The sequence below is a fragment of the Mustela putorius genome, unplaced genomic scaffold (genome assembly GCF_011764305.1).
Source record: "Mustela putorius furo isolate JIRA1106 unplaced genomic scaffold, ASM1176430v1.1 tig00000460_pilon_pilon_pilon, whole genome shotgun sequence".
NCBI lineage: Eukaryota > Metazoa > Chordata > Mammalia > Carnivora > Mustelidae > Mustela > Mustela putorius.
Window position 1 is genome coordinate 24,942,274 of NW_025421389.1, and position 14,573 is coordinate 24,956,846.

Genomic DNA, 14,573 nt, shown 5'->3' on the forward strand with positions numbered 1-14,573 from the left:
AGCCCTGGGAGTCTGACCTTGGGTAGACTCTCGCCTCAGGCCTGGGAGAACACACTAGAGACGTGTCCAACAGCAGCAGTGAGCTGGGATGAGCCGCTCTGCTGTCGTCACTGCAGGGTCGCCAGGAGCAGAGCTCTGTGCGGACCTGTGCAGACATGGCAGAGAGATGACAAGCAGCCAACAGGGGACTCCTCTAGGAGTATGTGGTCTGTGTGACAAGTGATGCGCCTACACACATACATGCCCCACAACACACACACTTACGTACACACATGTATACACACGTACACATGTACAATGCACCCCCACACCTACAACACACACGTGTACACATGCACCCCACATCACACATACATCTACATACACATGCCTACATACACACATGTATACACATATACACACGTATACATGTACCCCCACACCTACATACACACACCCCTACATACCTACCCTACACGTGTACACACAGGTACACATGCACCCAACACATACATACCCACTACAAACACACACCCACAACACACACACCTACATACATACCCCACACACAAACATACACACTCATGCACAGGAAGCCATAAAACATCCAAAGGGGCAAGGCTAAAGGATAAGGTAAAACTGAAGATCGAGAAGGAGACAGAGTCACAGGATGATCAGGTGGAGAGGGTGCAGGAAGGCCGTTTTGAGCAGGGTCCTTAGAGGGGCACACAGATTTGGTGACACAAAAGACTATATGTCAGTTAGCTGTGGAGGCTTGGACGGAATGGCAAGCAGGTGAGCTTGGCCAGACAAAGCCTCCATTAAAAAAAAAAAAAAAAAAAGCAATGTAAAAGGAAGAAAGTCAAAATAAGAGGAAGGAAAACTTGTGGAAGAATTGAACTCTAACCTTCAGGTGAGGGGGCCCCGGGAACTGCTGTAAGGTAAGCCGGTCAGTACAGATTTGGCTACTGGAGAGTAAGAGCCAGAAGCTGATGAGTTACGCGAGTGCCTTGTGACCAGAGCTCTTCTGTCTTAACAAGCAACTGTTGGCATAGATGGAAAGCTATGGGGCCACAGGGACCGTGAGGGCTAGTTTTGTGTGTGGACTTGGGTAGGCCAGATATTTGATCAAACATTCTTCTAGATGCTTCTGTGAAGGTATTTTTTTAAACATGAGATTAGCATTTAAATCAGTAGACTTTGGTAAAGAAGATTCCCCTCCAGAATGTGGGTGGGCCTCATCCAATCAGTTGAAAGCCTCAAGAGAAAAACACTGGCTTCCTGGAATAAGCGGGAATTTGGCCAGCAGACACGATGCCTCTGCTTTGGACTCAAACTGCAACTATTCCCTGGGCCCCAGCCTACCTGCAGATTTTGGACTGGCCAAGTGACCACAGCCATGTGGGTAGCATGGGCTGAATTGTGTTACCTGCCCCCAAATTCACATTGAAATCCTAACCCCCCAGTGCCTCAGAATGTGCATCTGGAGTAGGGCCTTTAAAGAGGTGGTTCAGGTTAAATGAGGCTGTTCATGTGGGCCTTAATCCAACACAGTCGGTGTCCTCATAAGAGGAATGCGGACACAGATTCGGACACTGCAGAGGGAAAGCCACCTGAGGACACGGGGATAAGGCAGCCAGCTGTGGGCCAAGGACAGAGGCCTCAGAAGAAATCAACTCTGCTGACACCTTGATCCCAGTGGGGAGAAGAGACATTTCTGTTTAAGTGTGGGAGCCTGTGGTGTTTTGTTACGGCAGCCCTAGCTGACAAATACTAGGACAGTGGATTATAATGTCCTTGAACCCAAGGGCCATGCAGGAAGCCTATCCCCCAGTGCCATGCCTTACACATGTTGTGTTGATTTGGTCTGTGAGGTTGGTACCGGCTTCCCTCCAGCAGGTGATGGGGTGCAGGCGGAGAGGTGCTCATGGGAGACAGTGGGAACAAGGGCTTCAGGACACGGATATGGTGCGAATCTTGCATTCTGCTTTGTGCAAGGTTGACCCTGGGAATCAAGTCAAGTGAAGAATGATCTGTGACTGATGGATTTTGTGCTCTCTGGTGTGCCTGACATAACACCTAGGACTTAACCGACAGTCAGTAAACATTTTTATGGTTGACTGAATGACCAAGAAAGAACTGGGGGATGAAGTGGTCTTTTGCTTAAAGAAAAAACAACTCTCAAAACATGAATGTATGTAATATACCTAAGCATGTTCTGAACGAGATTGCTAATGGTGGTCACTCTGGGGGAGCGAACCAGAATAAGAAGGCAGGCTTCCTTTTCACTGTAGACCTTGAGATGTCTAGGCACTTTCTTCCAGAATGCCTAATCCTGGGTCATGCAGTGTCCCCTCAGCTGTGAGCTCCTGCACTGAAGGACAAGAGGCAATAAGAAGTGAGGAGCTTGTTAACCCATGTGCCCCCATCTCTACCCCCAAGGAAATCACGTTCACGAGCTGGCCCACAGTGCCCACAGGGAGCACAGGGTGACGGCGTAGAGTCCCAGCACGACGACGTAGGCTTGAAAGAGCAGTCGGTCAAAACGCTGCAGGAGTGCCAGCCATGTAACCTCCTGCTGCTCCGCCTGCTCCCAGGTTTGGAAGTAGGTGCTGATGGACCTCAGCTGGAACCAGACCTCCTTCATGGTCCCTGGCTGGACCTGGTGTTCTTGACAGAAGGGGGGCTCTGCGCGAGAGAGGAAAACATCCCGGGTGAGCTGGGGACTCCCGATGCCCCCTGGGCTTCCCACCGCAGCTGACGGCCTCATCCTACAAGGAAGGTTTATAGGGGCAACAGGGTGGTGGATTGGGTTGGGCTGGTGGGGCCGGGGGCAGGGCTTTGCTCGAAGAAGCTCTGCAGATGGTGGCAGAGCTGGGTGGTGCAGGAAGCCTGTCCAGGCTATATCTCCCCCGATCCTCTGAGCCGGGGGCCAGCCCGACTGACTCCAGTGGAGCTTTAGGGGCTGGGATGATTTTATTTATTTATTTAATTTATTTTTTATTTTTTAAAGATTTTATTTATTTATCTGAGAGAGAGAGAATGAGCATGAGTGGAGAAAGGTCTGCGGGAGAAGCAGACTTCCCGTCAAGCAGGAAGCCCGATGTGGGACTCGATCCTGGGACTCCAGGATCATGACCTGAGCCAAAGGTAGTTGCCCAACCAACTGAGCCACCCACACGCCCCTAGGATGATTATTTTTAATTGTGTTATTATTTACATATTATAGTATGTTTCATGTGTACAGCATTACACACACACACACACACACACACAATGATCACCAGAATAAGTCTGGTTAACCACCACCACCACACAGCCACACGTTTTTCCTTGTGATGAGAACTTTCAGGATACACTCTCTTTAGCAGCTTCCAAGTAAACAGTAAAAATACAGAATGCTTCACAAGTCTGCCTCTCATCCCTGAGCAGAGGCCACATTAACCTCTGCACTGTGCCAGTGTTACTACATGTGCTGCCAAAGCGAGTCCTGGGATAATTCACACACCTGTTCACATGAAACAATGGGGACCCAAACACATACAAGCCCGTGTGCACACACACTGGTACTTGATTACTCCAGAGTCAGTCGCTGAGTCGCTCCAGCTGACTGGTTAAAAGTGGAAAATACAAACAAAAACAAGCAAAGTCAACTGAGGGCCTGACCTCTAAGCTAAAGCGAGGCTTTCTGGAAAGTCAGTGAGGTCTCCGGAGAGGTCATATCAAGTGCGGCACAGAGGCTAAGAAGCCAGTGTTCCAGATTTTTCACACAGCAGGACACATGGCCTGGTGCTCCACCAATGGGAACCGGTGTGGAGAGTGATCAAGCAGGACAGGGTAGGGACCCCAAGGCTTCTCACAAACCTGTTGCCCCAGCAAGCTGGGCTCTGGGATCTGTCCTAGGCCCATCAGCATCAGTGACCCCTTGAAGGCACAAGAGGGGACGTTCCTGCCCAGTGCTCCACTCGTCATGGAGGAATCTGACCAACAGGATGGACTTAAATAAGCTGATAACCAGGAAGGCCATGCAGACCGCGAAGAAGACCCCTGAGGGAAGGAACCAGAGAGCTGTAAGCAGCCACAGTGTCTGGGACCCCTCCCTCCCCTGATCTGTGATGGGAGTCACGGAAGATGGGTGTCTGGTGCCCCCAGGGCTGCTTACCAATCAGAGGGGTGCTCAGTGCGTTCCTGGGCATCTCGTCAGACATGTTGACCCTGAAGACGGTGTAGCCCACCAGCACGCTGGTCTTGAACACAATCCTGGCACGACACGTGGGTGGTAGGTAGAAGCTCCCCAGATCCACGAGCATTAGGAAGATGCTGGGAATCAGCAGGCTCACAACATAGACCAGTGGGCGCCTGCGAATCACTACCTGACCGGGGACAAGGCATCCAGTGAAAAGAGGATCTGTGCTAAGGGACTAGAACCCAGAGTCAAGAACATTCCCTGATGTCCCAACATGTTTGCATAATGTGAAAAAGTTATGTAGTTTAGAAAAAGATTATTTTGTGGTTTAGAAAACAGAAAAAAAACCCTTTAAGCTTTTATGCAGAACTAATCACTAGTCACTAATTATAAGAAGATGTGGCTATTTATTTGCTGCTTGCTGTATGCCAGGCACCACCCCCAGTGTCTTCTGTTTCCTGTCCTGTTCAATCCTCATGCCCATTTGAAGGGCTGGTTATTATTATCTCCATTCTACAGTCAAAGAAACTGAGGTTCACAGAGATCAAACTGCTTGTTCAAACTCACACAGCTGGCGAGTGAGAAACTGTTTTAAATCCAGGTCTTAAACCAAAATCTTCCTTCTTACGCCACTCATACAACATATTGTACTGCTTTTGGCCTGGCCTGCCCCCCTCTGTGGAATGCGAGCGTCTCCGCACCTGTGTGTCTGTCAGAGTCTGGGCAGGACCAAATGGTACTCCTGGGGAATCTGAGGAAGGCTTGGCAAAAAGACTGCTGACGAGGGATGGGCAGGCAGAGGGCAGTGCCCCAGATATCTGGGAGGACTGGGTGAGCTGTGTCTCCCAAGTCCTGAACGGGTCTAGGGCTGGGAATGTGACTAGAATCTGAGGAGAGAAAGCTGGGTGGAGGCGGCCACCACAAAGGAGCTATGGCCCCTTCCTCCCTCTCTGGGGCACAGCCAGCCCTGGTGGTGATTCCACAGGGAGAAAAAAATGAAGGGATACAAACCCCGCTCACTCTCTCCCTCTCTCCAACCTCCTCCCATTCCATCCCTCTTCCCGTTGGTCAGTGAGGCCAAGGTTCATGTCCAGGGGCACAGGGCAGGAAGAGAAGGGGTGCCGCGGATGTAAGTGGGGGCAGGGCTGCAGGTGCCCGGCAGGATGGCTGGGCGTACAGACCTGCTAATTGGGTTCTGTAGCTGGGAACTGGAGACCCAAAATGTTGCTCTGTTTTGGCCATTTTGGTACACCTCACTTCTCCGGGATGGTGATAGGAAGTGTCTTTGATGAACACACACTATTTTCATCAGGAAATGACAGGACTGCTTCCCCAGGACACTTTGAGGGCAAAACAACAACAATGAAAAATTCCTCATGGGGCCAGAAACAATACCTACCTTATTCATGTTTACTGAACAAATGAATGTTCTGAGCCCTTTCCTGTTGGATCTGGGGGGAAAATAATGTCTGAAATCTTCTATTTCTCTGATCCACCAAACAGCTGAATGCTTTCTGTGTGTCAGATAATATGTGCGATGCTTTTATGCATATCATGTGGTTTGTTGAATTCTCACTGTGAGCTTGTTGGCAGGTAGTAGCACACCCCCCAGTCTAGATTCTTAAAAATAAAACTCAGCTCCTGAAGTAAGTGGAGTAAGTGGCAAAGCTGGGCAGTGCCCCACATCTGAATCCAAGCTCCAGTGTTCTCCTCCGCCACAGCTCTTGGCTACAGCTCTTGGCCTGAGCAGACATCGGAGTTGAGTTCAGGGCTCTTCTCCCTCGTCTCCATATTCTGAGGGAGCTCAGGCAGAGGCCAGGGATGGAGGAGAAGGTGGTAGAGAAAAGCTGGGCTGGGCGAGACCTGACATCTACTGCCTTGCAGAAGACAGCGGCGGCCCCAGCCCATGGGTCTGGGAGCATTTCCCAACTCAGTGGAGCCTGGCAGGCCGGAGCCACCTGGGGGACTGTAGTTGGGCTATTGTCTTTCACATTAAGCCCAACTGGCTGCAAATATCTAAAGGAGAGCAACACTCACGCTTTGTAATAATTTGGTTAAAACACATTTCTACCAAAGCACAGTCAGCAAGAAAACCACCACCAAATGAACTGTCGTCACCCTGGGCCTCTCGGGGTCGTCTTTGTCATGCTGTGACAGAGATGGCTGAGGTCAGCTGGGGCGGGAGGAAGGGAGCTGACTGGTTGGAGCCCACGCGGGTGTTGTGTGATGGGCCCGGCCTGGGCTATGTGGGCTGGTGTGGGGCGATCAAGCCTGCTGTCTCTAGGGGGGAGAAGTGGGAAGTCTCCCCTAGAGATTTCACAGAAAAGGATGAGAAGTGTAAGAACAGCATCCTAAATGAAGTCCAAGTGGGCAAGGGAGGGGGGAGGGTAAACAGAAACAGCCCAGACTTAGAGGCAAGGGATTCAAGCTCCAGGACCCCTCAATTCTAAGTGCCCATGTGTGCTAGTTTAAGCCCGGGCTGTATGTCTTGATTTTCCTTTTTTAAAAAAGTACTTTCCTGGGGAGCCTGGATGGTGTAGTTGGTTGAGTGTCTAACTCTTGGTGTCAGCTCAAGCCTTGTTCTCAGTGTCATGGGATTGGGCCCCATGTCGGGCTCTGTGCTGGGTATGGGGTCTGCTGGGGATTCTCTCTCCTCCTTTCTCTCTTCCCCTCCTTTGTCTTTCTTCCACAAAATAAACAAACAAATCCTCTTTTAAAAATTAAAAAAAAATTAAAAAGCACCTTACTTTTGGCTATGATTGAGATTGGCTGTTTTACTCCAAATAATGCTTCTGTGTAACTAGCATGTGTTTACCTGGTTCCTCTCTAACCAGAGGCTGCTGCAGAGAGTGAATGTAAACCTGGGCCCGAACCAAAGGTGGAACCCCAGTTTTATCAGATTCCATGACCCCCAAGCTGCCAGGGGAGAGGTGTGGCAACGGCCAAGAGGCTCGGAGGCAGGCTTGGCGTCATAGGCGTACCACTTGGGAAGTTACACTGGGGCCAGCACTTAGAAGGGATCGGTGCTTGGTTTCATGCTCTGCTGGGGTGCCATTCTGAAACCAGTAATTTTGAATAGGGCACCCCACGTTTTCACTTTGTACCTGGCCCCGCCAACCATGTAGCCCACCCTGTCAGGGGACTATTTTGTCCCTGGAGGATGTTTTGTAGCTGAAAGTAGAAGGGAAACTTGTAGCCACAAGGGTGGACAACTAACTCTGCTGTCACACAGAGCAGATGTCTCCCCTGCTTGTGTTTGGATTATACAATCATATAGACCCTCTCTATTGACTTTCTTCAAGAGCAAAGGGCCTTCCTTTTTATTTAGACTGATTTAGGAGCAATATTACTTATGGACTAGACTAATTTCTTCTACAAACCCAGTGTAGCCTAAAGAAATTTTAAATTTTATCACATAGTTTTCAGAAATGGTTTGTTTTCATGTCTCATTTGATCCTCAAATCCCTTTATTCTCTTGTTCAAGGAACAATGAGCACGAACAGAACGTCAGGCACTTTTTAAAATATCGGAATTAGAACAGTAAATAGGATAGGTTTCTCCCCTCTCCATCCTGTGGAATCAGCCACTGGGCTCTGGTGGTTGGATGTTTTGGAGTCTGCAGATGGAAAGGAAGTCTGCGCCAGAATGGACCATACCCAGAGTCTGTACCTGACTTAGATGATGAGATGTGGGACCTTCTGAGTTTATATTTCGATTATATTTTGGTCTCAGAGTTGGTGCTGAAATAGGTTAGGACATCTAAGGATGTTGGTATCCCAGTGCATGTTGCACATGTGAGGGACCTGAGTTTTCGGGAGCCAGAGGGCCAGAGGGCAGTGGATTATAATGGCCCAAGAATGAATGTCCTTCCTGGGAGCTAAGAATGACCTTATTTGGAAATGGGATCACCGCAGATACAAAGTGGTTCCGAAGAGGTCTTAGTTCAGTAGGGTGGACCCTTATCCCAGGATAACTGGTGTCCTTATGAGAAGAGAGGGGATCCATAAAGGAGAATGCCATGTGAGGACAGCGGCAGCGGTCAGAGTGACACATCTACAAGCTAAGGACTGCTGGCAGCTGCCAAAAGCTGGGGGAGAGGCATGGAACCGATTCTCCCTCAGAGTTCCCAGGAGGAACTAATTATGCTGACACACCAATTCCTAGCCTCCAGAACTGTGAGAGAATAAATGTATTCCTGTTGTTTTAAGCCACCGATTTGTGGTCCTTTGTTATAGAAGCCTTAGGAAACAAATACAGGTGACTTGCCCCATAACACACAGTGACGAACGCCAAAAATGCCCTAGAACATATATGTTGAGTTGTGTGGCAGTGGCAGCTACATATAGGATTAGCCTGTGGTCTCCAGAGTCAGACTGTTCAGGCTCCACAGTCACCCTGTCCCTTTGGGAAAGTTACTCAGAACTGGGGGAGTTCACTTCTCTGTGTCCCCAAATCACCCGTCTGCATGATTTGTACTCCAAATGTACGCTCAACATGATTGAGCGCCAATCGCATAGACATGCGAGGATCACATGTTCAAACTCTTCAATGGTGCGTGGTGTCAAATAATGCTCAGTTTTGTGGTTATTATTTCAAGTCTCCCTGGGCCACATTTGAGGCCCATGATGGATACCAGGAGCCCCGTTTTACTCATGCTTGTGGTCCCAGTGGGGCCACTGACACTGGCACGTGATAAGAGCTCAAAAAATGTTCGCTGAGTTCTAGAGTTGAGTCTATGAGTAACGCTACTTTTAGTTCCAATTAGGTGGGAGTGTGGGGCTTGCACAAACAGGGGCTCTCCGGGTGAGGTTGGTCCTCTGAGGGCTGCCTCTCTGCAGGTCATGCTGGAGCCAGTACCTGACTGCTGATGCTGGGGAAGAAGGAAAGTCACCTGCTCAGTGAGGCACCGCTCTCCGTGGGACTGGCTCTACCTAGAGCCCATCACTTCTAATGGACTAAAGGAGCTGGTGCCTTTAAATTCCACAGAAAGGGAAGAAAAAGCACTTTAGTTTCAGTCCGTGTTCTCCATTAGACACCCTTCAGGTGTTAGCAATATTATGCCACAATTTCATTATCCATTAAAGCCAGGTAATAATAAGTACACAAAGGTATTTGGAGCCTATTGATGTTAATGAAAGAGATCAATCTAATTCAGAATGTGTGTGTGGAGAGCTCCTTGGAGATGGAATAGGCCCCAAGGTTAGCCTTTAATTGCCTCCTTGATGGCAGACCTACCAGTACTCAAGTTTGCATGACCGTCTTTATGACATAGTTGGAATTTTTGACGCCCAGACTCACGCTTCATACAGAAGCCCATCTTCCTCCTCTCCTACGCCCCTCCCAACATTCCCAATTCGGAAAGAATGGGAAAGTTGCTGCCATGTAAGTGAGGTCCTTGCATAGGAGTGAGAGTTTCCTGGATCTGGACCACGGGTCGGGGGGGATGAGCAGAAAGCTCATGATTCCAGGGGCCCTTGAGTGACCCTGGAAAGACTTCTAGGACTCTAAATTCTCTTTCTTCGTTCTCTCCCTTGCTCTCTCTCATGATCTGGTGAATTCAAAAAGATCTTCTATCAGGTTTATTAACGGCATTCAATAGACATCTCAACAGAATCACTCTACCCCAATCTAGAAAGAAAGACTACATTAGAGAAAGAGGATAGAGGAGGGAACTTTCTTTCTCAAATGCCCCTCTGCATTTTTCCAGGAGCCCCCAAACGGCTCCCGCCTCCTTCCCACATGGACTTTTTGCTCATTGTGAGGATATCTGAGTGTTGGGCTCCCAGGAGTTCCCACAGCTGTCCACCCTCTTCCATCCAAAATGAATTCTCACATTTTATTCCTCCCTCCTCCCACTTCTACCCTCATCCTTAAAAAACCCAAAAAACAAAAAGCTGCCATACGGAAATCAAATGCTTCCCCTGCTGCTTTTGGGAACCAGCACCTCCAATAACATATTGGAGGTAAGATCCCCTCCTAAGGCTGCTGGACCGGGAGCCAGGCGAACACAGACATCCCCCGGAGGCAGAAGGGCCTGTGTTCTGGGCCCTCTATGGAACGCAGCCTGACTCCAAAGTGTTAGCAGTGCCCGTGTCCTGGAGTCAGTCCATGCCCTGGAGTCAGCAGATAGGACTGCCCGTTAGCTGGAACCAACAAGGCATCCTGAGCATGTGATTTAGTACCAACGGCAGCAGAGTACATCAGGCCCAGAGCGACAACATGTTTAGAACAGATCATTTTCCTTCCCGCCTGCGTGGACTTGTCTCCAACCCCCTGCTGGGCAGCCTGGACAGGGCTACAGCATGTGATTAGATTAAGAGGGAGATGGCCCTTTGCTGTCAGGACCCTAGTAGACCCAATGTTGGCACAAATCCGGGCTCTGAATTTCACATCATTGCCCAAGGGCTACTGAAAGACACCAGGACTTGTCAGTTGTTAACTTCAGAGCAGGAGGACTGAGAGTAAGAGAACAAAAGTCTGGCCACAGTACACATAGCAGGTGGGGGAGGGGGCACAGAGGCTGAGACAGGTCAGGGAAATAGAGAACTGGGATAGTCACTGAACCCACTTTACGTCTGTTCAGAGCAGTGGAACTGCTGCTGAGTCTGGCTCCCTGCCCTAGGAAACACGATCTGTGACTCTACTCAGGGTTGCCTCCCTCTTCTGTTCTAGAGGGCCAGGCTAGAAGGCAGCCCTGCCAGATAGCCCACTTCAGCCCCCACCCAGGGCAAAGCTCCACAAGCAGGAAGTTCTATTGCGGTCCACCTCTAGCCTGCGTCCACGTACACACTGTAAGTGCAGATGCAGCATGGCGGCGAACAGAGCTGGGGGCGGGGGTCATTGCTCATGAGATGCAGGGAAGCTTCTCCTTTCTTTAAATGATCTTTCACATCTCTGTTCATCACATTTAAAATGGAGCTACCAAATAGAAAACCTCTGGCCACTACTGAGAAAACAAACTAATATTCAGGGTAAGGGATGACGTGTAACCATAAGTAATGGCTGCTCTATGGAAAGTGTGTGTGTGTGGGTGTGGGTATGCACGCATGCGTATGCATGACTCCTGTTTACCTGCCCTGTCTCTTGCCTTTGTTTGTCTCATTCGTGCAGCGTAGGTAATGGTGTGTGCAGCGTTCTCCGGCGCGCTTGCTAGGTGACTGTGCCCCACCTTGCGCATGCTGCTCCCTCGCATTTCCCTTTAATGCTCTCCATTATTCGGGCTGCATTAATAATGTTTGTGGGCTGATATCTTTAAAATTAATGAGGTGTTTACTCTTAGCCAAGAAACTCATTGAAATTAAAAAAGCTTTCTCTTCTTCCCCTCCTTTTCTCTCACTTACAAAGAGGTGGACAAACAAGCCACAATACTAGCTTTGCTAGAAACCAAGCAGAACAGGGAAACACCCAAACCCCACCACTGGGAAGGCATGAGTTGCGATTAGTCAGTCATACGGAGTCAGGTTCAAACCACAGCTACTTCTAGGAGGCCCTGATTTAACCAGGGCTTTGCTAGAAAGTTACACAGAACATTTATTAACAATGGAGGGGCATCTGTGCCCTCGAGAATAGCTTATTTCACCCTCTCTTAGCATATAATTACCCAGCATAACCAAAGTACCTAGTCTAGTCTGAACTTTCCCTCTTATTCAAAAGATTTGTTTTCAGGAGAATTCATCTTGGGTATAATCCTGGCCTGTCTGTTCCCTCTTTTTCAATCAGAGACATTACCTGGCATAAAGGACTCCTCCCCACCCGACCACCACCACTATCTGACTTGGTGTGGAAGAGCAGAAATGAATATGAATCATGGGTCGACCAGCTGCATGAACTTGCTGCAAACCACTTATCAGGGAAGGGAGAATGGCTGCCTCTGGAGTGTAAACCAGCAGGCTTCACTGTCCTAAACCCACCTCCCAAGCTCCTACAAACCAAACCTCCTCATGATAGTGTAGCCAAGTGCATCCCTGGTGGTGCGTCTGAGAAGTCTGGGTAATCGCTGAGTCATTTTAGAGCAGCTGTCCTCTCCGGTCCAGAAACCGCCAATAGGTTCCAAGGATCCTGCAGGTGATTTGTTAGCTAACTGCTAGAGATAGTCAAGCTAATAATGATAATTTTATAAATATGTATCTGGAATTAATAATTGACTCAGTTAAAAACAGGACAGTAATGCTGAAGAGACAGTCTTCTCCCAATTTGTTGTTATTGTATGTGGGGTTTCTTTTCTTCCCTCTCCATGGCTGTTAGGAATGAGGATGTCAGTATGTACCAAAAGGCTTGAGGATGCCTGCTATGATGGTGGTTCTGGTGCCTGAAAATCAACCTTTTTATACCCACGTAAGGGATATCTGCAGCAGGAGTCCAGGGCCTGTGGCTGAATCTCTGGTCTGGGAAACGCCCACGCCGGGGGAAGTCCAGAGCCACCAGAGTCATCTGTTCTCGGATGGTCACAAGTGAGAACAAGCAGCAGAGCAGAGACTCCTCAGCCCAACACAGAAGGCCCAGGACTGCCGAGAAATGGGCAGCCGGGACAGGGAGGAGGACTTACGTGAAACTGAATCTGGGCAGCCTCTCCAGCATAGCTCTGTAGGATGTTGTGCGATGAGGACACAGAGAGAAGCTCCCACTCACTGTCGTTCAAAAATTCCTTCTTGTCATGCTTCATGTCTCCTCTGCTCCTCAGGAAGGCCAGGTTGACGTCGTGCACTGACAACAACAGAAGCAAGTGACTCCCCCACAGAGACAGGCCTTGATAACAACCTACTTTTCCAACTCCCCATTCAAATTCTTCCCTTTATTCCTGCCCCTGCATGTACAGTCTCACCGAGACAGGGTTCAGTATAACCATTTTGAATTAGGGATAGCGATGTGGAATAAAATCTTTTTAGCAGGAAGACAAAACAAAAGAAAAACAGGAACGAAACCCAGCTGTGAATTTACAGTTTGTATTCCATTATCCGTAGAATGCTGGCCCCGGTCCTAGAACTTCTATAACCTTCTCAGAGGCAGCAGAGGTCAAATATTGTATTCCCAAACCAACAGCAGCGGTGAGCTAGGCATAGCACAGGATTTAGTCGGGATGACAACAGAAGCCAAAGGACGGTAAGAAGACACTGAGATTTGCAAAGAGTCAATGATGTGCAAGAACACAATGACCTCGCGGATGGCACTACCAAATGTCACCCGTGTGTGCCAACCCAGGCAGTGTGTCTCCCACTAGCAGACTGTGCCTCTCCCAGTTTACCTGTGTGCAGGGCGCTACTGAAGGTCAGGCTGCAGTTCTGGATGTCAAACGGAAACGCGTAGGTTTCTAAACTGCACGCAGAGACCACCTGGATAGGCTTAGAGTTCTTAATGGTCCCAGATGAGTTCACATAGACATACAGAAGGTTGGGTGATCCTTCGAAGTCCACACTATGTAAAACACAAGAGACCTCGCTGTTACAGAAAGGGTCTTCCCCATTTCAATCCACAGGCAGAACTGATTATAAGATGGCAGTGACCACGATACCCAGGACTCACCTAGAAGTGCAAATAAGAATCACATTTCCCATGACATACTTCACCCTGGCAAAGATGGACTCAGTAATCAGAGTCTCAAAAGTTAATTCACTTGGTGCTCTTGAAGCACAGACATAATCCATGAGTAACCTCAAGCATTTGTAATCCAATCTGTATCTTAGATGACATCAAATCATGGTACTTCCAACTTGAATATTCCCAAAACTGTCATCCTCTTCAAGATGAAAACCAAAAAACAGAAGCAATAACTAAAAGTAAGAGCAAGTGGCCTGAACAGTCCAAGTAGTGTTAAACCCCATGGAAATATACCCCAGCACACTTACAGCTCCTTGATGATGATGTCAGGCGCCCAGATGTCACTCAGAGGTAGAGAGATCTCTCTAATCTCATCAAACATGCTGGGGTTCCAGGATAAAAACTCATCATCCCAAACCTGTAAGGAGTGGCCAGAAAAGAAATTTATCAAAAAGGGGCAATGTCAGTCTCACCAAAGAACTGAAGAGGGATTTGGGTGAATAACCCAACTGATCTGCTTGTTGGCACTGTTAGGGGAGAGGACGCTCCTCCCAGCTCCTAAAGATGGTACCCCAACCAGAAACCATGGCCATATATCTTACACAAATTCTAATAAATTGGGTCTGCTGCACATCTATGAAGCTAAGTTGCAAACACAAAGAAGATATCTATTCCTTAGAATAATGATATTTTGCAACAGGTTAAGATCAAGGGTCCAGCATGCACAGAAGGAAACGTCATTTACCTCGTGGTACCATATACTTGTCTTCAATTTTTGGTTCTGTGCGTCCTGCAAGGCAAAGAGAAAGTCTGTACCAAATCTTAGAATGTCAATAAATGAAAGTCCAATTCAACACGATGATAATTCAGAGAA

General features: G+C 48.6%; 1 protein-coding gene across 9 annotated transcripts in view; it reads right to left on the reverse strand.

Annotated features, from left to right (window-relative positions):
• Window positions 1-444: 444 nt before the first annotated feature.
• HTR3B (5-hydroxytryptamine receptor 3B) overlaps window positions 445-14,573 on the reverse strand; it is a 47,717-nt gene continuing 33,588 nt past the window's right edge. For 7 of the 9 annotated variants that reach the window (XM_013054866.2, XM_013054874.2, XM_013054864.2 and 4 more), the window contains 7 exons: window positions 14,445-14,489; window positions 14,008-14,117; window positions 13,407-13,576; window positions 12,711-12,868; window positions 4,142-4,352; window positions 3,844-4,026; window positions 2,173-2,667 (listed from right to left, as the gene is read on the reverse strand). In XM_013054866.2, the coding sequence (XP_012910320.1) occupies window positions 2,432-2,667; window positions 3,844-4,026; window positions 4,142-4,352; window positions 12,711-12,868; window positions 13,407-13,576; window positions 14,008-14,117; window positions 14,445-14,489 (1,113 nt within the window). In that variant the 3' untranslated portion in view covers window positions 2,173-2,431. Of the gene's footprint in view, window positions 1,985-2,172; window positions 2,668-3,843; window positions 4,027-4,141; window positions 4,353-12,710; window positions 12,869-13,406; window positions 13,577-13,684; window positions 13,899-14,007; window positions 14,118-14,444; window positions 14,490-14,573 lie in introns of those variants that run through there. The other 2 variants (XR_006606902.1, XM_013054876.2) reach the window with 2 other exon arrangements.